The sequence below is a fragment of the Ovis aries genome, chromosome 5 (assembly GCF_016772045.2).
Source record: "Ovis aries strain OAR_USU_Benz2616 breed Rambouillet chromosome 5, ARS-UI_Ramb_v3.0, whole genome shotgun sequence".
Taxonomy (NCBI): domain Eukaryota; kingdom Metazoa; phylum Chordata; class Mammalia; order Artiodactyla; family Bovidae; genus Ovis; species Ovis aries.
In genome coordinates, this window is record NC_056058.1 from 87,876,241 (window position 1) to 87,899,969 (window position 23,729).

At 37.5% G+C, this 23,729-nt stretch overlaps 1 protein-coding gene across 1 annotated transcript in view; it reads left to right on the plus strand.

Annotated features, from left to right (window-relative positions):
• The window catches only part of ADGRV1 (adhesion G protein-coupled receptor V1), a 552,816-nt gene that overhangs the window by 115,666 nt on the left and 413,421 nt on the right, over positions 1-23,729 (plus strand). Inside the window, exons 31-39 of the mRNA XM_027970511.2 lie at positions 677-921; positions 2,133-2,314; positions 3,080-3,891; positions 8,184-8,393; positions 15,206-15,336; positions 16,403-16,502; positions 17,206-17,385; positions 18,103-18,266; positions 22,217-22,310. Coding sequence (XP_027826312.2) covers positions 677-921; positions 2,133-2,314; positions 3,080-3,891; positions 8,184-8,393; positions 15,206-15,336; positions 16,403-16,502; positions 17,206-17,385; positions 18,103-18,266; positions 22,217-22,310 — 2,118 coding nt within the window. The remainder of the gene's footprint in view (positions 1-676; positions 922-2,132; positions 2,315-3,079; positions 3,892-8,183; positions 8,394-15,205; positions 15,337-16,402; positions 16,503-17,205; positions 17,386-18,102; positions 18,267-22,216; positions 22,311-23,729) is intronic.

Genomic DNA, 23,729 nt, shown 5'->3' on the forward strand with positions numbered 1-23,729 from the left:
TGTGTCTCTTACTTATTTGTATAGATTCATGCCTTTCTTTATTTTTAGAGCCTCAAAATTGATTTAATCTTGTTTCCTTTTAACCTGCTATTACTGATATATAAGGACATCTATGTATATTCACCACCTGTGGTTAGAAATCAACCTCTTAGCATAAACCTAGAGATCATACACCTTTATGCTTTTATGTCAGATCTGGCTCCTGGATGTATTTTGTGACTCTTAGACCAATTGTTAAAAGAACTTTTTTACAGAAATTTGTACAAAAATCTGAATTTCTGAGGTTTCTTTATAGTAAAAAAAAAGGTATGGTGACATCAAGCTCCCCTTTTTGCATAGCGTCAGTCTTTGAAGCAAAATACCAACTGCCAGGCTTGTACCACGCCATTCACCCCAGAAGTCACGGGACCCACTTCACTCATGCTGATACATGTCTGACCTCTGTGGGCATCTGAGTTTATGATTTCTGGTTCTATCGTAATGAAAAACAATTTGGAAAATTTGGCAGGAAGGCCTGAGCAATTTGTATCATAGCATATTTCTCTGATTTTGTGGAGTTTAGCCTCTTAGATTGCTCAAGGGGGGAAAAATAAATAACTATAGGGTGGCAGTTGGTTCGCTCTATGCTGACTTAGTTTCACTTTGTATTTGAAATTATCTCTGCTTTGCCCTTTAGGTTTTCAGATTACTAAACTTACTGTAGAGGAACCTGAGTTTAACTCAGTGAAGGTAAACCTGCCAATAATTCGAAATTCTGGGACACTCGGCAATGTTACTGTTCAGTGGGTTGCCACTATTAATGGACAGCTTGCTACTGGCGACCTGCGAGTTGTCTCAGGTAATGTGACCTTTGCCCCTGGGGAAACCATTCAAACCTTGTTGTTAGAGGTCCTGACTGACGACGTTCCGGAGATTGAAGAGGTGAGAGGAATGGCTAGTCTAGAATGACACTGTAAACCGTATCTTGTCTTATAGTGACTAGAACAGATGCCTGTTGTTGTGACATTTATAGAGGTGTCTGATAAATTATTATTTCTGTGAGAATGTTCAAAATTTGGTAGTGTGAAAGTGATCCTTACAGAAGACAAAAACATTAGAAATAGGTCTCATACTTGTTCACATACTAGTTTACTAGTATAAGTTTTTTTTTGTACAATTATATTTTTCTATGTTTTGGTTAAGTGATTAAAAATATATAATCTGGCAGAAAGTTTGCTATATTGTTTCACATGAACACTTTGTATTCATAATCTCTTGGCTTGAGTGTGAGCCAATCAATCTTAATTATATGTGGATTTTGATTTTTCTGCTCATTCATTTATTCTTTAGGATTTACTCTGTGACAAATTCCATGTGAGATTTATTTGCCTGATATTTATTTTTCATGATAAAAAGAAGTGAAGTGGCAAATAAAGATAGCGTCTCAGTGGGGAAGTTGATTCATCACTGACATATATTGGCTGAAGATAATTTTATTTTATGAAATTCAAGTATTATTAAAACCTAGAGCTCATAAAATTAGATTTAACAGCATTTATTCTTTAATAGTGTCAACTTTTTGTAGAAGGGAAGTCCATAAAATTTCAGTTGAGTGCTAATTGTGTCATTACTCACTTCTTAAATATTAGTTATTAGTTAATACATATAAAACATTTCTCTTTCCTTTCCTCTAAATTTGGTGACATCATGATATATTTTTGTTTCAAATTTTATCAGAGAATTTCCACTTATGAGAATGTGGGAAATAAAGCATAATAAATGAACTATTCATAAGACACATATGCAATATTCTCCCTTCGTAACAAAGTGTATAGGGATTACAAGTATATTATTGAAGGGGTAAACATAAAGGGACATCTTAACATTGATTCACACGATTGTATAACAGAATATTAAGGAACTTAAACAGCCTGTATTTCTTACGAGCAGTCATGCTCTAGTGTTAAAGTTGGTGAGGGGTTGTTCTGTTACATGCTGAGTTTGTAAATGTGGTGGAGGAGTTTCTTTATGTTCATTCGTGTTACACTTTACTGTGTTCTTGTTTGGATAGCTTTGATTTTTTTTTCTTGCATCATGTTTATTCTAATTTCAGAACCGGGATTCTGTTAAGGAAGTTTTCACTGTATTTTTAGGTTATCCAAGTGCAACTAACTGATGCCTCTGGTGGAGGTACTGTTGGGTTAGATCGAGTGGCAAATATTATTATTCCTGCCAATGATAATCCTTATGGTACAGTAGCCTTTGTTCAGTCGGTTTCTCGTGTTCAAGAGCCCCTGGAGAGAAGTTCCTGTGCTAACATAACTGTCAGGAGAAGGTATATGAGATGGCTGCTTGGGACTTGTGGGTGGTGGAAGAGGATCTCTTGCACAATCCAATAATTTAATTATGATAGTTTTTATATAATGTAAAATATTTTACAGGTTATTATAATTTGTTAATTAAATAATGCTTATCACTATAAAGTACTGATGATTTTTCCCATACCTTTTATTATTGAAATGGGTTATACATCATTTGGCTTTCTAACCCCAGTTATTGCTTTAATTGGTGATTTGTTTGAATTAGAACTTAAAAACAACTGGTTTCTAAATTGAAGATCATTCAGATGCCATATGAAGTAGTTGGTTTTCAGGTTCTTATCTTCGCCTGCCTTTCTTTTGTGAGGCAGTATACTGTTCACTGAGCTCCTTCAGAAATAGAAAAATAGGTGGTCTTGCAACCTTGTGGCAAGTAATTACATTTACATTTCCTTAAAATGTACCCATGTCGGTATCATTCATTGTTAGTTTCAGTCAAAGTTAGTAGTGAAGATTCATTTTCTAACTCTGCTTGAAAATTCTGGAATGGTTGCATATCTTGCAAGATATTTTCATAACTGGGTTAAAAATAAGTATTATCTGAATGAAAATGAACCAAGTTTCCTTACATGAGAAAACTCAATGAGACATAGAAAGCTAATTAAGAAGCATGGTTGTGTCTGTGCTAGTACCTTATCCGCTTAAAAAAAGTGGAAGCCACAGTCAGTGTTCTCGCCTCTGCGTGTAATGCCTAACCCGTCTTTTGTCGCTCCACGTTTTAGCGGAGGGCACTTTGGCCGGCTGTTGTTGTTCTACGGCACTTCTGATATTGATGTAGTGGCTCTTGCAGTTGAGGAGGGTCAAGACTTACTGTCCTTCTATGAATCGCCAATTCAAGGGGTACTGGACCCACTTTGGAGAACTTGGGTGAATGTCTCTGCGATGGGGGAGCCCCAGGATACTTGTGCCACTTTGTGCCTCAAAGAACACGCGTGCTCAGCGTTTTCCTTTCTCAGTGCTTCTGAAGGCCCCCAGTGTTTTTGGATGACTTCCTGGACCAGCCCAACTGCTAACAACTCAGACTTCTGGACCTATAAGAAGAACGTGACCAGAGTAGCATCTCTTTTTAGCGGTCAGGCTGTGGCTGGTAGTGACTATGAGCCTGTGACGAGGCAGTGGGCCATCATGCGGGAAGGCGATGAATTTGCAAATCTCACCGTTTCTATTCTTCCCGACGATTTCCCGGAGATGGATGAGAGTTTCCTGATTTCTCTCCTCGAAGTTCGTCTCATGAACATCACAGCCAGTTTTAAAAACCAGCCAACCATAGGACAGCCAAACACTTCTACAGTCGTCATAGCATTAAATGGTGATGCCTTTGGAGTGTTTATGATCTACAGTATTAGTCCCAACACCTCCGAAGATGGCTTATATGTCGAAGTTCAGGAGCAGCCTCAAAGCACAGTGGAGATGGTGATCCACAGGACAGGGGGCAGCTTAGGTCAGGTGACAGTTGAATGGCGTGTCGTTGGTGGAACAGCCACTGAAGGTTTAGATTTTGTAGGTGCTGGAGACATTCTGACTTTTGCTGAAGGTGAGTGATGGTTCTCAATGGATTTCAGTTCCCCCTGGGAAAGTCATTACAGTCCATTTTTATGATAGTGTTCATATGCCTTCTTACTATGTACTTTCTTGCTAATATGTAAAAGTGAATGAAAAAAGTAGTAGTTGGCTTGTTAATGGTTGACCTGACATATAGAGGGCTGATGGGGCCCTACGCGTGTATCTTTTTAGTTGAATAAAAAGAGAAGAGGGAATGTGAGGATTTTATCCCTTTTATGTGTGATAGCAGAGCCTTTAAGGAAATGGAGAAGCATATCTAAAGCCAGTTTTAATTTTGTAAAGGAAGTTATAAGAACGAGCCATATATCCACAATTAAACATGCGAGTAAAAAGCGTTGATAGCCAAGAAATGGGAAGCTTTTTCACATGCACTGACAAATCAGGATAAACCTCCAAAGAAAATAACAAGTATGAATAGTATAAGGGCTTCCCTAGTGGCTCAGTGGTAAAGAATCTGCCTGCCAATGCAGGAGACACAGGTTTGGTCCCTGGCTTGGGAAGATCTCTTGGAGAAAGAAATGGCAATTCAGTCCTGTATTCTTGCCTGGGAAATCCCATGGACAGGGGGAACTGGTGTGCTATAGTTCATGGGGTCACAAAGAGTTGGATATGACTTAGCAACTAAACAACAGCAATAGCATAAATAGTATAAACTTGGGCTTCCCTGGTGGCTCGGACGGTAAAGAATTTGCCTGCAAGGAGGAGACCTGGGTTTGACCCCACTCCACTCCAGTATTCTGGCCTGGAGCATTCCATGGACAGAGGAGCCTGGCAGGCTACAGTCCGTGGGATCACAGAGAGTCACACCACTGAGCAACTTTCACTTCATTGGGTGACTGTATTCATGTTATATTAAGTGTAGTGACCTAGTGATAGATGAGCTTGTAATACTGGTCCTAGACTTGAATGGGATCACTTTTTTAAATTTTCATGAACAGTGAAATTATAGAGAACTTGGACAATGATTAGGATTAGTGCAGATTTACCAGTTCTTTTCCAGGGTTGATTGAATCACCAAGTATTTGAAAATTTTGAACATTCATATATTTAAAATAGTTTTCTTTGGGTGAAAGAAAGATATCTTTCCTGAAATCATTATTTAACTCATGATTTGGGCACTTATAAATTCCATATGGCTTCTTAACATAGTTTTTTTTTTTCTGATTGAAAGTAATTATACTCCTAAAAGCTTCAGGTTATACAATAAAATGAAGGAAGTAAATGTTATTTGCAATTTTGTATCTTAGAGCAATTCATTGCATATTTTATCCTTTAATGCATATACTTTTTTTGGAAACAGTAATTAGGGGTTATGATGCATATAGGGTATACTTTTAAAACATCTAATAAGCATTACATTTTAGAGTAACTTTTTAAGATAGTTTAAAACTTGTCTATAATGGCTGGGCTTGTGCTTAGTCAGTCAGTCATGTCTGACTCTTTGCAACCCTGCAAGCCTGCCAGGCTCCTCTGTCTATGGAATTTTCCAGGCAGGGATACTGTAGTGGGTTGCCATTTTCTTTTCCAGGGGATATCTTCCTGACCTAGGAATTGAACCTGTGTCTCCTACATTGTAGATGGATTCATTACCTGCTGAGCCATCAGGGAAGCCCTCTATAATGGTTATTTCCCAGTAATTGATTTTGGGAACAATAGAATACTGATATACTTGATGTGGGAGGTATGTATGTGCATAGGTTAGCAATTGGTAACATTTTCCTGTAGTTCAAGGAAAGTAATGAAAATTTGAGGAGGGAGTGGAGATGAAAATTTAAGATTAGATGTTTTAGTGGCTTTGGTAACTATAAAGAATTTATCATGTAATATAGTACCATTACAACAGTTAATATTAACCTTGAGTTGTAACTTTAGCATCATGCAAAATGGACTATATTTTGTAGTTGACCTGTATTCTCAGATAATATATATTCTCTTGAAGCAGTCTTAACACCGAATTGATAAAACATACCAGGGTCATCGGGATTCCCAGGTAAGTGGGAAGTGGTAAGGAATCCGCCTGCCAGTGCAGGAGACAGACAGATGCAGGTTCAGTCCGTGGGTTGGGAAGATCCCCTAGAGTAGGAAATGGCAACTCACTCCAGTATTATTGCCTGGAAAATTCCATGGACAGAGGAGCCTGGCAGGCTACAGTCCATGGGACTGCAAAGAGTCGGACATGGCTGAGCACACACACTTGCATGCCAGCGTCATGAAACAGAGAACATGCATTCACACCTACTTTTTCCTTTTTCCTGTTTTTTCTCACCATTTCAGTCTCTTTCAAAACAGTGAATTAGATGGGGACCACTGTCGGCTGAACAGCAGAAGCAGTGTTGGGTTTGGGGGTATTCAGTGGTCTGTCTACAAGTGGGGTCCTAAACTAAATCGCAGAGTAAATTCTTGGCCCTGCTGCTGTCACAGATCGCTTTGAAGTCCTCTTCTGCCTCCTTCCCCTATTGTCCACATCCTGGGAACTAGTATTTGATGTTGTCATCTTATCTGGCTCCCCTAAGACTTATCCCATTTAGGTGGGCTCTTTGCCTCAGAATTTACCATCCTTTTCTGTTTCTCATTTTGACCACTATTCCCTAAGTGTCCTTGGTCTTTCAGGGAAGTTTTGGGTTGGTTATCTGAAAATCATTCATAGTAACACCAGGATGAGAATGAGATCCACCTTTCCAGGAGGAACTATTTCTAAACCGTAGTTGCTTCAGCGTCTCTTCCCCTAGCTAGGTCACGGTTCTAGGCTAGACACCAGGAATAAAACCATGATTCCTTGAAATAATTCTACCCTTTAACTTTCCGAATTCAAAATGTCCTTTCCACAGTCTGTCCATATTAATGGAATTTTACAGTGCTTTATAAGTGAAAAGGGTATACAGGTTAACATATCAGTTCAGTCGCTCAGTTGTGTCTGACTCTTTGCGACCCCATGGACTGCAGCACACCAGGCTTCCCTGTCCAACACCAACTTCCAGAGCTTACTCAAACTCATGTCCATTGAGTCGGTGATGCCATCCAAGCATCTCATCCTCTGTTGTCACCTTCTCCCCCAGCTTTCAATCTTTCCCAGCATCAGGGTCTTTTTCTAATGAGTCAGTTCTTTGCATCAACTGGCCAAAGTATCTGAGTTTCAGCTTCAGCATCAGTCCTTCCAGTGAATATTCAGGACTGATTTCCTTTAGGTTTGACTGGTTGGATCTCCTTGCAGTCCAAGAGACTCTCAAGTCTTCTCCAACACCACAGTTCAAAAGCATCAATTCTTAAGTGCTCAGCTTTTTTTATAGTCCAATTCTCACATCCATACATGACTGCTGGAAAAACCATAGCTTTGACTTGAGGGACCTTTGTTGGTAAAGTAACGTCTCTGCTTTTTAATATGCTGTCTCAGTTCAGTTCAGTTCAGTCACTCAGTCGTGTCCGACTCTTTGCGACCCCATGAATTGCAGCACGCCAGGCCTCCCTGTCTATCACCAACTCCCAGAGTCCACTCAGACTCGCGTTCGAGTCAGTGATGCCATCCAGCCATCTCATCCTCTGTCGTCCCCTTCTCCTCCTGCCCCCAATCCCTCTCAGCATCAAAGTCTTTTCCAATGAGTCAACTCTTCGCATGAGGTGGCGAAAGTATTGGAGTTTCAGCTTTAGCATCATTCCTTCCAAAGAAATCCCAGGGCTGATCTCCTTCAGAATGGACTGGTTGGATCTCTGTGCAGTCCAAAGGATGCTCAAGAGTCTTCTCCAACACCACAGTTCAAAAGCATCAAAATTCTTCGGCACTCAGCCTTCTTCACAGTCCAACTCTCACGTCCATACTAGGTTGATCATAACTTTTCTTCCAAGGAGCAAGCATCTTATAATTTCATGGCTGCAGTACATTTGCTTACAGTGACACTAATGTTGCTCAAGATATTGAACTGTTGTAATTCACTCATATATTTTTACTTAAAGGACTTACCAGGTGGCACAATGGTAAAGAATCCACCTGCCAATGCAGGAGACACAGGTTCTATCCCTGGGTGGGGAAGAGTCCTTGGAGGAGAAATTGGCAACCCACTCCAGTATCCTTGCCTGGGAAATGCCACAAACAGAGGAAGGAGTTTGGCAGGCTACAGTCCATGAGGTTGCAGAAAGTCCGACATGACTGAGCAACTAAGCACCCACACATTTTACCTTAACAGGTTTTGAAGGAAGTTATTTTGGGCCTTTGTGAATTCTCTGCTGATGATTTTCTTACTTAAGTTTTATCCCATTAATTCTTTACAGGTGAAACCAAAAAGGTTGCTATTTTGACCATTTTGGATGACTCCGAGCCAGAGGATGATGAAATCATCGTAGTTAGTTTGGTGTACACGGAAGGTGGAAGTAGAATTTTGCCCAGTTCCGACACCATCAGAGTGAACATTTTGGCCAATGACAATGTGGCGGGCATTGTTAGCTTTCAGACTGCTTCCAGATCTGTCATAGGTCATGAAGGTGGGTTCTTTTTATTGTTGAGCACATTCACTCTCTTTTCCATGGAGGTAATTTTTTGTCTTGTCTTTTAAAGTTTCCCATTTTTACAAATTCTTTCATTATTTTGTACAGCTGGGTCTGTTAATGTATGTGGAGCTTATTTGGGAGAGGGCTGTGTAATCTGTTTAACTTGATTCGGAAGCCTCACAGATTGGTATTGTGTTCTAGCTTGCCACTCTCCACTAGAGTGATTTTAAGGAAATTGGTCAAACCTGGGATGCTCAGCTTTCTCATCTGTTAAACTACGGGAAATACCATTTCCTTCATTGGTTTCTGTGTGAGGATTAAATTAGCTCTAAATGCTAAGTGCTTAGCCTAGCTTTAGGCACATAGCATATGTATGCTAAGGGTTAACTGTTGATATTAAATGGTGAAATATTGACTGTTCCAAACAAATAGTAGTTTCTAATCAGTGACTATTTTAGCCTGGATTTTGCATTTGTATGGCAGTATATTTATGAACTAAGTGCCAAATTAGAAAATTTACAAAGTATCCCCTTTTCCCATAAAAAACAGTAATTTCTTTGAAACTTAATATTTTACATCATTTATAGGGTTTACATTTATAGGCTGCTTTTTGTTTGTTTAAAGCATCATGACAATGTTTTTGTCTTTGAATAAGTCTGTTTGAGATAAAACTGGTATTTATAGATTGTGTTTCACTGTAATTTGTGTTTAAAAATAATTGTATCTCAAAGATTTAAGAAATGAAAAGAATATAGACCGTTCATTTGGACTTTGATTTTTACGATGAGAAAACTGGCACACAGGTTAAGTGACTGGACAGAATCCTGTAGCTGGTGGTGTGGCTGTCTGGAAACTGAGGGCCTTTTAGTGTGCGTCGTCTTTTACCTTACCATATTCCCAACTTGCAGGTTTATTCAACTTAATGCAAATATCTGAGACATTTTCCAACACTCTTCCCTCTTATTAACGGTTTAGAATCTCATATTGTCATAGCAACAGTGAGTAAAAGTGACTAACGAATTGCTGTAAATCTAAAGACCGATCATCAACTCTCAAAAAATTATTTGTAGTATAATACGAGTTAAAAGTCACCACAGGATAAGTTAATCTTGATAATAATGACAACAACAATAACATTTATTGAGTGTTTTCTGCCTGCCAGACATTTTACATCAATTATTTTGTTTAATTTTAACAATAGGGCTATGAAGTGGGTATGATGATATACACCAGGTTTTCAGACAAGGAAACAATGTTTGAGGGACTACCCAACACATAGTTATTCATGGTGGAGCTTAAACCTAGTGCTGTCTGAATCCAGAGTTTATGCTGTAGGGCACCTTGTGAGAAGAAGCTTTGTTTTGCTTGGACTTACGTCTACTGCAGATCTTGGCTATGCAGGAATGTCGGGTAAATATTTGAGTTGAAAGAATGATGAATTTGAGTAACACTGTCCATGTGAGAGGAGGAAATGGGTGAGAGAAGCTGACTCTATCTTGAGTTAGACGAATTAGATTTTTAGAGATAATAGTTGGAATCAGGAAAATTACTAAGATTTTGGTGGTCAGAGGAAGAAAGGCAAGTTGTCAAGGATGGAGCTGTGTGAAATACCAGGCAAGGGTCCAGGAAAGGCAAAAGGCAAAGGAGAGAGGGGAGAGAACACTCTGCCAGAGGAGTGGGAAGAGACCAAAATAAGAGTGTGTTCTCATTAGTTATCAGAAAAAAGTAAGCCTTGTGTCTGTGCTGGACAACCAGTGAGATTAGATTCCCAAATGGACCATAGGAAACAGTAGTAACTGCAGAGGAATTTTAGAGGAGAACTTGGGATGGACAGCAAATTACTGAGGATAAAAGACAGGATGTAGATGCCCTGGGGGCAGTTAGCCACTCAAAGTCTGGTCCTCAAGTTGATGTCTTCACACAGTGTTTTTTGCTTCTGGTTTGTGACAAGATAAATTCAAAAATGAAAATAATCTTTTCTAGAGACTTTTATAATCTCATTTTGCTGGGAAATCCAAAAGTGATATCTTTGGGCTTATACTTTGTATGTGTGTCCTTTTGACATTTAACTTACCGACTCATTTTTTTTTTTTCCTGTTTTACAAAAGTGTCAGTCTGCGATAGATCAAGGAAAACAAAGCAAAAACCCCTTGTCTTTCACTGCTTTAGGGGTGAGAAGCACTGCCTTAGGGGGTATTCAGCTTATGGGCTCTGAGAGCAAGGAAAGGAGAAAAACTGAAGAAAGCTGATATGATTATTGTATCATATCTAATATAATAAAGTAGATATAATAAATCTGCTTTATCATATCAACCTGTGAGCATGAGTTTGGTACAGGAAACAGGACAATGGATTCCGTTCATCAGTTAGTACTCCCTAGACTTTTTACATTGTAGACAGTAAAGCATAGAGTATTTTGGACTTGTTTTTATTTTGTTGAAGAAATACAGAGAAGAAGGTAATGTAGACAAAGAGAATAAAAGTGTTAGTTTCATGGAGGGTATAAATTCAGTAACCAGAAAGATTAGATTTATTGGAGGACTTAAGAGCTGCTCTAGGTATATGATTTTCAGCAATATGCTGGGATATTTTTTCTAGGAGTACAAAAGTATGTGGGTGTCCTGGATCACTTTAAGGGGATTAGAACTGTAAAGGAGGCTAGTGTCGCAACGTTCATCTTAAGGAAATCTGGATGGTGGCGGTAGTGGTGAGCTGGGGGCCCTGAAGAAGCTTAGGCTCTCTGCTGAGCTCCTACTTGTCTTGGAGAAACTGCACATTCTGACATCGGTGTTCTCTTTCACCTGACCGAACTTAGCCTGAAAGCCAGATTGTGGTCTCTACAGTTTCCAGCAGCTAAATATCTGCAGGAGGATGCAAACAGGAAAAATGATTGATTCTTAAAACACATGGTCCATGTGTGTTATTGGTTAAATAGCTGCTTTATCATATCAACTTGTGAGCGTGAGTTTGGTACAGGAAGCAGAAAGATGAATTGCTTTCATTTATTAGTACTCCCTAGACTTTTTACAGTTTCCAAATAAAAGATGGAAGAAATTTCTGTTTTTTTTTCGTTTACTTTTCTTTCCCTTTCCTCTTGAACCTTTTCTTAGAGTCTAAGTTAATTTTCTTTTTTTTGAAAGCATTATGTTCGGCCTCAAGAATTCAGCATTTTGTATGTGTATTCTTTATGTTACTGCAAAATTGCATAGAGAAATATATATCACGCAGAAGTTTACAAAAATGAAAACTTCTTAGTGATTCTTCAAAGATAACTGCCAAGGAAATGAAATTATAAAAATGCCATATGTGCTTTTGGCAGTGTTAACATTGCTTTTGACCTAGTGTTGGAGTTTCATTTATGTGACTGGTTTTAAAATGTGGACTCTGCTGAACTTCTGGCTTTAGGATACATTTTCAGTTCATGGGGAGGAATTGCCCTAGTGTTTAACCATATATTGAATTCTGTAAAGTCCTACTTCTACATTTTTGTCCTAAGGCAATTGGATAGATGCCCAGTGGTAAATATTACTTTCTTTCAAATGTAATGGGCAGAATTGAGAAATATGGGAGAGTAGGTTTTTATCACATGCTGTGTATAAATGCACTCTTTATAAATCTGTGTGAGATGGTTCACTTCACACAGCTCTGCAGCACCAGAATCATTATGTCATGTTCAATAGATTTAAAATATGTCCTTTTCTTAGAGACAGCATATATCTTTTGTAGGCAAATATTTGAACAAAAGATGTGATTCTTTAAAAAAATATTTATCAAACTGCTATATTAGAAGCTTTCAACTTTCTATCTTAACTGTTCTTATTGACAGTATGTGTTTCGTACTATTTGTATTTCTGTAATTGTTTTAAATCATTTTCCATCGTAGAGCACGGTCAATTTGGATGGTACCTGTATACCGTGTATACATGAATCTATTAAAACACGTTTCCCATATTTTAGTTTTCCATTATTGTTATACACATTGTAGTTGATGTTTATCTTTGTGAGAAGAATCTTGATTTGTTTTGCAACAAGCAGATGAAACACTCTGGGTTATTAAAACGAATTTTATGCCTAGTTCTTATTTGTGTTAGGCTAGGCCAAGAGTGCATATGATAGATCATCTGCTTAGAGTTGAAATGTATCACTGACTTTTGCTAGACTCTTGATTTCATATCAAGATGATCTTTCAGGAGTTAGATTCTTCAGTAGGGGAGGGCCCTCCCTAGGGCTTCATCCTGGGAAAAAATTATAAGCAGTATGTTGAGACATTTGTTATCTGAAAATTTGACTTTCCCTCTCTAGGCCTTGTCTTCTGTCCTTCCCTTATATTTAGAAGACTGAGCACCTATTTCTAATTTTTTTCTTTTCCTATATTCTTTGACTCCTTCTTTAGGTAGAAGATAGCTTTCCAGTAATTTTTCCTAGGAAGCATTTCAAATGGACCTGATTCTTAGCAGTCTGCCTTAAAGAGGCAGAGTTTTTTGATTAATAGAAAATCTTCACATCATTTATACTATTGATATGATTTTCAGTAGCTTTAGACAATTATGTGCTTAAGGAATGCTTGATTTACCTTTTATGAGTGTGTGTTGTGCTTTAAATTGTGTTTCTTGTCATATTTTCTTGCAAGTTACTTGCGTGGTATCGTTAAATTTTCAAAAGTGGTCTTAAAATTGGTATTAGACTGAGTATTTTTACATGTAATAAGTTCATAGGAGGATTTTACATCTTTCTTCTTAGCATTTCATTTTTAGTTTCACCTTTAATGGTGCATTTATTCCCAAATCTCTATGTACCATCTTAGAACTGTAATTTTTTATTATGACATTTACAGGTTCCCCTTCAACATGGGTTTTCATTGATCTACATTTTTTTTGCCATTAGTATTTTTATTACATCTTTAGTAGTTTTTCAAACTTACATAATTTTTATTTTTAAATATTACTATGTTTCCTTGAAATCCATACTCTATATAACTTTTTATTTGTGTCACCAGACAACACTGTAGGTGAAATGGCTTAATAACTCCAAAGGTCGCTCCATGTCTTTCAATAATACACCCCTGTGGAATTCTGCATGGTATACAAGAGAGCTGCTCTAGGGTTTCATGATAGTGTCTTTGTTTTATTCCTCTGAGTTATACAAGTATAAATGTTTTGGATGGTATGGCAATTATTGCTGATTGTACCCATTCTTTCAGTTATATCCTAACCTTTGGACATTCTAATAGTGTTTCCTTTATGTTTCAAAAAAATCCAAGTCATAGCCTACTAACATGATACAGTTAAAAATTTTTTTTCATATAGAAATATTTTAAAATGTGTACATTAAATATTGAATTGTTTTGGGAAATTTTATTTAGAGGTCTTTCTGATGTTTATGCTTTCTTATATTTTCTGCTGTCCCCAAATAATTTATTGCATTAAAGTTATGTGTGCTCAAATTTAGTATGAAAATTTTTTGTTTATTAGTATTAAAAAATTGAGGGTAAGAGGAGAAAGGGGTGACAGAGGATGAGATGGTTGGATGGCATCACTGACTAATGGACATGAGTTTGAGGAAATTCAGGGAGATAGTGATGGATGGAGAAGCCTGGCTTGCTGCAGTTCATGGGGTTGCAAAGAGTCAGACATGACTTAGCGACTGAACAACAACAAATTGAAATTAAGATAATCTCTAAATTAATTAATTTATGATATTTTAAGAAACCTGTTAGAAGTAATTATTTAATTTTTTTATTTTCAAGAGTAAAAAAGCTGTGGTAGTTAACATATATTTGGAAAAGCTGTTCATATTTTTATTGCTATTCTCCTTTAAGAAAGGTCGGAAGTATTTAACTTGTTTAGATAACTAAATAAAAGTTATTTTTTAAATGAATATGCATGGATTTCAACTATATATCTATGCTATAAAATTTGAATAAGAATGTGTTCTTTTAAAGCTTTTTAAACATTAATTCACTTATCTGTAAAATTATTATTACATTTTAGTAATATGCTTCATTAATATAACATGTTCATCATTATCAAAATCTTGAATGCAGCATATTTTCAGCAAGCCATCACCAGTTTCCTTAGGAACTTACTTTTCACTTTAAGTAATTTAGAAGAGATGTCTGTTTTGATTTTCTTCAGTTTTATAAAGTATTATATGAGGATAAAAGCCAGGAATGGAAAGTATCTAAAATGCCTCAATTATCCAGGAAGGATAACTGTAACTTTGGTGAAGTTACAGAGGATGATATACAGATTTGACACTTTTCCTTTGTATTTCTTTTTATAAAACAAAATCATTGATGGTATATGTAAGTTACAATTTAAAGAAATGTGATTTTCAGGTATTTGCAAGCATTTTTATGCATGCATTGTGTAAAATCACATTGCATACCAGTGTAAGGAATTTGTGTCCTTTTGAGAAGTGAAGAAAGAATTTACTTGTATTATTGCTAGTTTTGACCATGAGGACTTAATTATTAAATTTACAGAACATTTCTGTTCTGGTGCATGTTTTGGAGTGTATAAAAAGTTTGTGTTTTCCATTTTAGCATGTGCTTTTTAACTTTTACCCATTAAACTTCCTGAAGTTCTACTACATGGAAGTATTTAGAAGTGGAATCAGCAGTAATGTGTTAACAAACGCTAAGCATGTATAAAGCTTCTAGAAAATTGCAAACAGAACAGGTTTGTAATGTTCTTAGAAAAGGCATTGTAGCAGTTGCATGTTTGGGATTTGGGTTTTGTTGACTTCAAATGTGAATAAGTTCATTTTACATTAAACATTCATCAATCTGTACATTTGACTTGCAGGAGAAACTTTACAGTTCCATGTGATAAGAACACCCCCTGGTCGAGGAAATGTTACTGTTAACTGGAAAATTATTGGGCAAAACCTAGAACTCAATTTTGCTAACTCTACTGGTCAACTCTTCTTTCCTGAGGTAATAGCACCAAGAAAAACTGTACTGAACTGCTTGGAGGAAACTGTGTTTTGTGAGGGAAATGGGAAAATTATGAAGATGTGATACAAGGATTAACAGAGATTGATGAGGGAGCTACTTCCTTAGGAACTCAAAGGATTTCTAAGACTTCCGGAGGAGGTTTGCTTTTGTATTTGTGCTTGTATGAGTAGACCTCCTTTAAGCAAACAGAAAATGCTGACTTCGTATCTGGGGCGAGCCCTCTGGGTCTCCTTCCCTCCCAGTGTTGGTGTCAGCTGTGTCCTTCTGCAGATGATGGATACTCTTGTCCCTTTTTGCTTACTCCTCACTCTCTTGGAACTTTAATTGCCCTTGGAACTTAAATGTTTCACCGCTATGAAACAGCTAATATAGCCCTAGAAACAAATGTCTTTTTATGTCTTGTTCACACATTGTCTTTGAGCTTGCATTTAGGTGTTCTTTCTGATATTTGGAAAGAAGATGATTGGTGAAAGATAACTATGTAAAAACAGTTCTTGGGTACTAAGTTAGTACTACTTTGTTATTGCTCTTCATCTTCTCTTTTCCACACTCACTTGATAGGAATTCTCGTTTGCTGACATGTTTAATTCTTTTTCTCGTCATTTCCACTGCCTAAATATTAAGCCAAACCTTTATAACCTTCTGCCTTGATTACTTTATTACATTTGACTTCTGTTAACTGGTTTCCCTCCAACGCAAGTCTTGTTTTCCATACTCCAGTTATTCCCGTTCACCGCTGCCGTAGAAATCTCTCCAGCTTATTGCATTGTCTGGAATTTTTAGTAGTGCTACTTTGCTTATTAGATAAGATCGACATACATTAACTCAGCACTCAAAATCTTCCAGTTTGTTCCCTATCTACTTTAAGCCTATTTTCCTAGGAGTCAGTGTTTTTTTTTTTTTTTAATATATAATTTATTTTTTAAGCCACAGAACAGTTTAAGTGAAATTATGTTTGGGTGCACGGTTTATAAAGACAATGAAAGTAGAAGATAGTTTGTGCTCAGTGACACTAGAGGGATGAATTTCTTTGTGTTTGATACAGGGGTCATTGAATAAAATAATATCTGTGCATTTGTTGGATGACAATATTCCTGAGGAGAAAGAAGTATACCAGGTCATTCTGTATGATGTCAGGACACAAGGTAATGCAGAATTTTATTGTTATTTTTCTGGTATGTTATTTTCAGAAAAAATAATAGTTGCTATCTATATTTAACGATTAGGTGGATACCGATTTTAAAAATGTTACTTTAAATATCATCTGCCCTGTAACAGTTTAGATCCAAACAAATCAGCTCAGCATGAAAATACTTATCTTTATAGATTCAGTTAAAAACTGTAGAATTTTTGCCAAGTATTTCCTATGGAATAAAATACATCTCCAAAGGTAGAATTTGATGAAATTAACTTTATACTCAGTTCACTTCAGTCACTCAGTTGTGTCCGACTCTTTGCAACCTCATGTACCATAGCACATCGGCCTCCCTGTCCATCACCAGCTCCCAGTTTGGATTCTGGATCAGTTATATGGGATAAATTAGATTTAGTAATTTGTGGAAGTTATCTGGGTATTTTCCTCAGTTTCTGATCACTTTCTGTAATTTAGATGACCAGTACAGCAACTAATAACAATAATTGGTCAAGCAAAAAGGAATCATGTTTACTACCTAAGAAGAACAGTAAAAGGTAGCTTCTGTTTGTCAATCTAAAGATTTCTGTTAGAGAAGTAACAGTAACCACTTTCTGCTTACTTTACTATGTTTCAGAGAGTGAGATTGTATTTTAAGTGTTTAGCAGTTAATGCCAAATCACCGTTCGATTTCTTGTGGTCCCTGACTTTCTTAGGAGTTTCACCAGCAGGTGCTGCTCTGCTCGACGCTCAAGGATATGCAGCTGTTCTGACCGTAGAAGCCAGTGATGAACCACACGGAGTGTTAAATTTTGCTCTTTCATCAAGATTTGTTTTGCTGCAGGAGGCTAACACAACAATTAAGCTTTTCATCAACAGAGAATTCGGATCTCTAGGTTTGTGTTACTCTAGAATGAATGGAATTTCCAGGCAGGTGCTTTTTAAGTATTCTACTAGGGTGGATGAAAGCTATTGCTAAAATAAACCAGGAATGGGGAAAAAATGAATATTGTACTATCTAGTGTCACAAAATGCGGTACAATAAATAGTCATACAGTCTCAGCAGCATATGATAGCGGGTGGGCTCTGGGTCCACTAACTGAGCTGGACTTGGCCCAGGGTGACTCTGTTCCAATATGCCTGTCATTCTTCTCCTGCCACCAGTAGAGGCCCTGAGGACGAGCAAAAATATGCAGACTCCATCAGGTCTAGGCTCAGAACTAGCACACAATCACTTTGTCTCTGTGCTAGCAGCCAAAATAAGTCACACAGTCAACCCAAAGTCTAGAGGCGGGACAGTCTACCTTGCCCACAGTGCAGTATCACTGAGCCGTTACATGATAAAGGCCAGAAACATAGGAAGGAGTGAAGAATTGGGGGCCAACAGTGCAGCTACTGAGGTGCTTTTACGAAAGTCAAAAAGTTTGTAATGTTATTTTTAAAAATTTATTTATTTTTAATTGAAGGATATTTGCCTTACAATATTGTGTTGGTTTCTGTCATACATCAACATGAACCGGCCATAGGTATACCTTTGTTCCCTCCCTCTTGAACCTCCTTTTTTTTTTTCTTTTAATTTAATTATAAAATCTTTTCCCATCCAATTCACTTAGGAGCAATTAATGTCACGTATGCCACAGTTCCTGGAATGTTGAGCCGAAAGAACCAAACAGAAGGAAACCTCGCTGAGCCAGATGTGGACTTCGTCCCGGTCGTTGGCTTTCTGATTTTAGAAGAAGGGGAAACAGCAGGAGCCATCGACATTACTATCCTTGAGGTAAAACACTTATTTCGCTGTTGCTGCACTAAACGTGAATAGCCAGGTAACAAGTAGAAATCGATTAAATGCTCTGGTGCCTTTAAATCAGCTTATTTCTTTTTGTGATTTCTTTTTTTTAACCACACAGGGATTCTGTTCTTGTCTAGATAGGGTCATCTGTTGTAGTGTATTTTATTATAGAAACAACTTTTGATAAAGAAAATTTCTTTAGAGCAATCCCCTTTAAGATGGCAATGGCCTGAGAGATTCCAGAGGAGCATTTTGATTACTCTGAAGGAATCATTGGAGCAGTGAAGCCATGTAGGTCAGCGTCTTAGTTGTTAAGACTGGTTAAATTAGAGATAGCAAGAAACTCACTAGAGGCTGATGATATAAGATGTGATTATGGTCAAGCTTAAAGTAATCATTGGTGACTGAAATTGTGTTTTAAATGATTTTTCGCATTGCAGAATCTTGTGCTGTTTTGGGACCTGGTGTTTCAACTACCTAAATTCACTTCCAAGAGGTTTATGAAAATAATACCTATGGAGAGGGTAGGAGATGACTGTGAGGCAGAGGGTGGAGGAAGGGAGAGAGTAATATTGCCTTAGAAAATGAATTTTCAATTACTGTGTATTTTGGGGGTTCTGTTTCTTGAAAATTCTTATTTTCTCAGAAGCTTTTTACATTTACAAAATTATAAGTGCTAAACCATCTACCATCTGAAGTCAGTAATTCTTGTTTTGTTGATTACCATGACACTGTGACCTAATACAATAATTTGAGAATTCTGAAGCTGTAAGATGAAAGGTAATATTATTTCAGTCTGTGACATACGACACAAGATTTGATGAAACTTGAAGGTGATCTTCTTTCAAACATAGTATCTGTTAGTGTAACAATAAAAATAAGTTATTCCTCAGATATGTTAGTTTTTAAAGCAGAAAGTCACCTTTCAGGGGTCTAGTTTACAGAGTCTTATTCTATGAACACAGAATTTCAAAGTTTCCTTTGTTTCTCCCTAGGTCTTTGTAACCTTTTTGGTTCTTAGATTATTAGCACAAGATTAAAAGACCACAAGTCTGTATGTGCAGAAATAAGCCAGGCCGGGGGGATATGTACAGAATATACAGGCTGAGGAGAGTTGTTCTGTGGGGATGGGGTATGGTGGGGGTAGGTGGGAGACAGTCCCTGTGCATCGCTGCTTCCGTAATTCATTGGTCTGTGTATTATAGAAGACAGAGCCAGTGACTTGTATTTTCTTAATTTTTCATGTGGCCACATATCTCCATTAAATAAAATGAAGAGAGAGGTATATACACTGATATTATATATTCATATATATATATACTGGATTTCTGTGTAGATATTGCTGTCTGTCTAGTTACTGACGATGTGGTTTTGCTAGTCCTCCTGTTTTGAGCACCTGCCTTGTTAGTCATTAATCATAGTATTGTATGAAAATTAACCATCACTAGTATCTATCACTCTGTGGGGACTCACTCTAGGGCCAGGTACTCCATATGCATTATGTATAACCAGTTTTACATATTTTTAGTCAATATCCCCAAAGCAGCTGTTATTTCCCTCATTATAAACTGGAATTGGACTTCCCCTGGTGGTCCAGTGGTTAAGCATCTGCTATGCATTATGTTTAATCAATTTTACATATTTTTAATCAATATCCCCCAAAAAAGAAAGTGAAAGTGAAGTTGCTCAGTTGTGTCCGACTCTTTGCGACCCCGTGAACTGTAGCCTACCAGGCTCCTCCGTCCATGGGATTTTCCAGGCAAGAGTACTAGAGTGGGGTGTCATTTCCTTCTCCAGGGGATCTTCCTGACCCAGGGATTGAACCTGGGTCTCCCGCATTGTAGGCAGACGCTTTACCATCTGAGCCACCAGGCAAGTCCCCAAAGTAGCTGTTTCCCTCATTATAAGTTGGAATTGGATTTCCCTGGTGGTCCAGTGGTTAAGCGTCTGCCTGCTGATGCAGGGGACATGGGTTCGATCCCTGCTCCAGGAAGACCCCACGTGCTGCAGGACAACTGAACCTGTGCGCCACAGTAGCTGAGTCTGTGCTCTAGAGCCCAGGAGCCGCTATGGCTGAAGCCCACCCGCCCTAGAACCTGTGCTCTCCAGCAAGAGAAGCCTCTGCAATGAGAAGCCTGTGCACAGCAACTAGAGGGTGGCTGCTGCTCACCGCAGCTACAGAAAGCCCACGCACAGCAACGAAGACCCAGTGTGGCCAAAAAAAAAAAAAAAAAAAAAAAGATGGCAGAATTAAGGGCTGCAAGTTTTAACAACTCAACTAAAATTACAGAAATGTACTAGGTCTCTTTGACTACAAAGCCTGTGTTTTTCCCACCGTGTTATTCTATTCTTCACTCTTAATTGGATATGAAAGCAATTTAACATCTTTTATTATATTTAAAATAATATTAAGCTTGTATATTTATAAAATTGGTTTACATATTAGTCCAGGTAAAAACTGAAATCAATATAAAATGCTTTCATGTGGTTCCACATAATAACATATAATCAGGTATAAAAGTTTAATAGTTTTTTTATTATTTTTTTAATTCAGCTTTATTGAAGTACAGTTAGCCCATGCTGCATGGTAAACTTATGTAAAATCTTAAAAAGTATATAAAATTGGAAGATAGTTAAAGCATATATTGTGTTGATTTGATTTATATTTACATTGTGAAAGGATTTTGCATATCTAGTTAACACCTCCGTCCCCTCATGTGTTTATCTTTTTGTGTGTGTATGAACATGCACGTTCTACTCTACCAGCAAATATCAGTTACACAGTAAGGTGTTGTCAGCTAGAATCACCGTGTTTTACTTTAGATCCTCAGATCTGTCATCTGTAGCTGAGTTTGTACTCTTTTAACAATTCCTTCCCTGCCCCACCCCCAACTTCCCCACCTAGCCCCTGACAACTGGTTTTCTATTCTCTGTTTTATGAGTATGACTCTTTTTTCTTTTTAGATTACACATATAAGTTCTACCATACAGTATGTCTTTGTCTGGCTTACTTCACTTAGCGTAATGCCTTCAAGATCCATCTTGGTTGTCAAAACAAATGATTTCCTTCTTTCTTGTGGCTGAGTAATGTTCCATCTTATACACCACATCTTACCCCTTCATCTGTCGATGGACACTTAGGCTGTTTCTGTAACTTGGCCATTGTGAATAATGCTGTAATGAATATGGGAGTGCATATACCTCCTCATTATTCTGTTTTCATTTCCTTTGGATAAATACCCAGGTATACGATTGCTGGTGGTTCTATTTTTAAGTTTCTCAGGAACCTTCATATTGTTTTGCAGAGTGACAGCACCAGTTTACATTCTCACCAACAGTGTAAAGGGGTCCCCTTTCTCCACATTCTCACCAACACTGATATCTTTTTGATAATAGCCGTTCTAACAGGTGTGAAGTGATGTCTCATTGTGGTTTTGACTTGCATTTCTATGATGGTTAGTGACATTGAGTGCATTTTCATGTACAGGTTGGCCATTTGTATATCGTCCTTAGAAAAATTTCTATTCCATTCCTCTGCATTTTAAATCAGATTATTTGTTGTTTTGCTATTGACTTATTCTAGTGTTAAAATATATTTTGGATCTTTGTGATTTGCAAATATTTTCTCCCATTCGATAGGTTGCCTTTTCTTTTGCTGATGTTTTCTTCTGCTATGAGGAAGCTTTTCAGTTTGATGTAGTTCCACTTTTTATTTTTGCTTTTATTGCTTTTGTTTTTGGTGTTAAATCCAAAAAAATCATTGCTAAGACATGTTTTTTTTTCTGACTTAAATCTTTTCTACTCTGTGTTTGAACTTTTATATTTTCTGTATACCTTTTAAATATATATATTTAAAAGATAATTTCAAACAGCAGCTTGTGAGACGTAATTACTTTGAGAGCGTAATTGTAGAGAATTTAATGGGTGAATTTTTGCAGGACGATATACCAGAACTAGAAGAATGTTTCCTTGTGAATTTAACTCATGTGGAACTTATCATGGCTCCTTTCACTTCATTTCCTCCTAGATTAGGTATGGTGGCCTTTTTTGTTTGTTTGTCGCTGCAAATGAAATAAAATTTCTTCAGTTTTTAATCAGAAATGATCATTGTGAAGTTTGCTAATGTCAGCTATATGTGAAAATATGGTGAGCTTTTAGTTTTAGTTGTAAGACCCTCATATATTGTAATTGTGTGCATTGGACAGCATAAAGACATTTAAGAATTCCTGTGTGATGCTTCTTTAAACATTGCAATTATTTTATAAACAAATTTGTAATCTTCAAAATAGAATTAGTTCTTATGAAGTCATTTTCCTTTCAAAATTTAATTTGCTGTTTTCATTAGATCTCCAGATTATCAGATGTTTTTATTTTCTCGTAGATTAAGAACAGCATTTGTTTGTTTGTTGTGTTCTCTGCTTCTGTTTTGACTTTTTATCTCTTTCCTTTCATGCTTTAGAAAAGACTCAGTTAATTCGTTACAGACTGAAAGGTAAAACTCGAACCTCAGTACAAATTTATGTAGATTACTTTAAAAAGAGAAATTCTTCCTATTAAAACACAAACTCCTGTTCACAATTTGGACATTCGATATTGGAAAGTTTTTTTGAAACTTTCATATGTGATGGCCTGGTTGGGGGGCTGGTGATGAGTAGCACTGAGGTAGCCTGCTCCCTGTCCCTTGGTTAGAAGGTGTTCTGGGCAGAGGGGAGATGAGTCTGGGTTAAAGGGGGAGAAGCGTGGCCGTACTGGGGCCTGAGGAGTGGGACTTCCTCACTCACTTCTGAGGCTCAGTGTGACAGCTTTGAAAGTAGCAGAAGGGAATAATCAGTTTTTAATTTATTATTTGGAAAGTTTCCATTTTTATGCAAAAGGAATACATGATCGCAGTGACTAGGTTGTTTATATTGAGCAGTTACTACAAGGTTATTACTGTTCACACTAAGAAAACTTGCAGAGTACATCATCTTCCCTGTACTCAGGGATAATTTGAACAATTTAGCTTTGGGTTAGTGCTTTCGGATGCTCTTATTTCCAAGTGTTTTGTATATTAGGACCATCATTCCTTAGTAGTAGTAGTCGTAGTAGTGTTGGTCACCCAGTCATGTCCGACTTTGCAACTCCATGGATTGTAGCCCGCCAGGCTTCTCTGTCCATGGGATTCTTCAGGCAAGAACACTGGAGTGGGTTGCCATTTCCTTCTCCAGGGGATCTTCCCGACCCAGGGATCGAACCCGGGTCTCCTGCACTGCAGGCAGATTCTTTATTGTCTGTTATATTTGCCCGTTTTACAGATGAGGGAACTGAGGCTAAGAGAAACTGGGAATCATGCTGCAGTCACGCAGCTAGGAAATGGTGGGACTGGGCCTCTGCCCTGTAGCTTCTAGTCACAAATCCTGATGTATGCTTCCTCGACGTTATTGATCTCCTGACTCATAGAGAATGCCACTC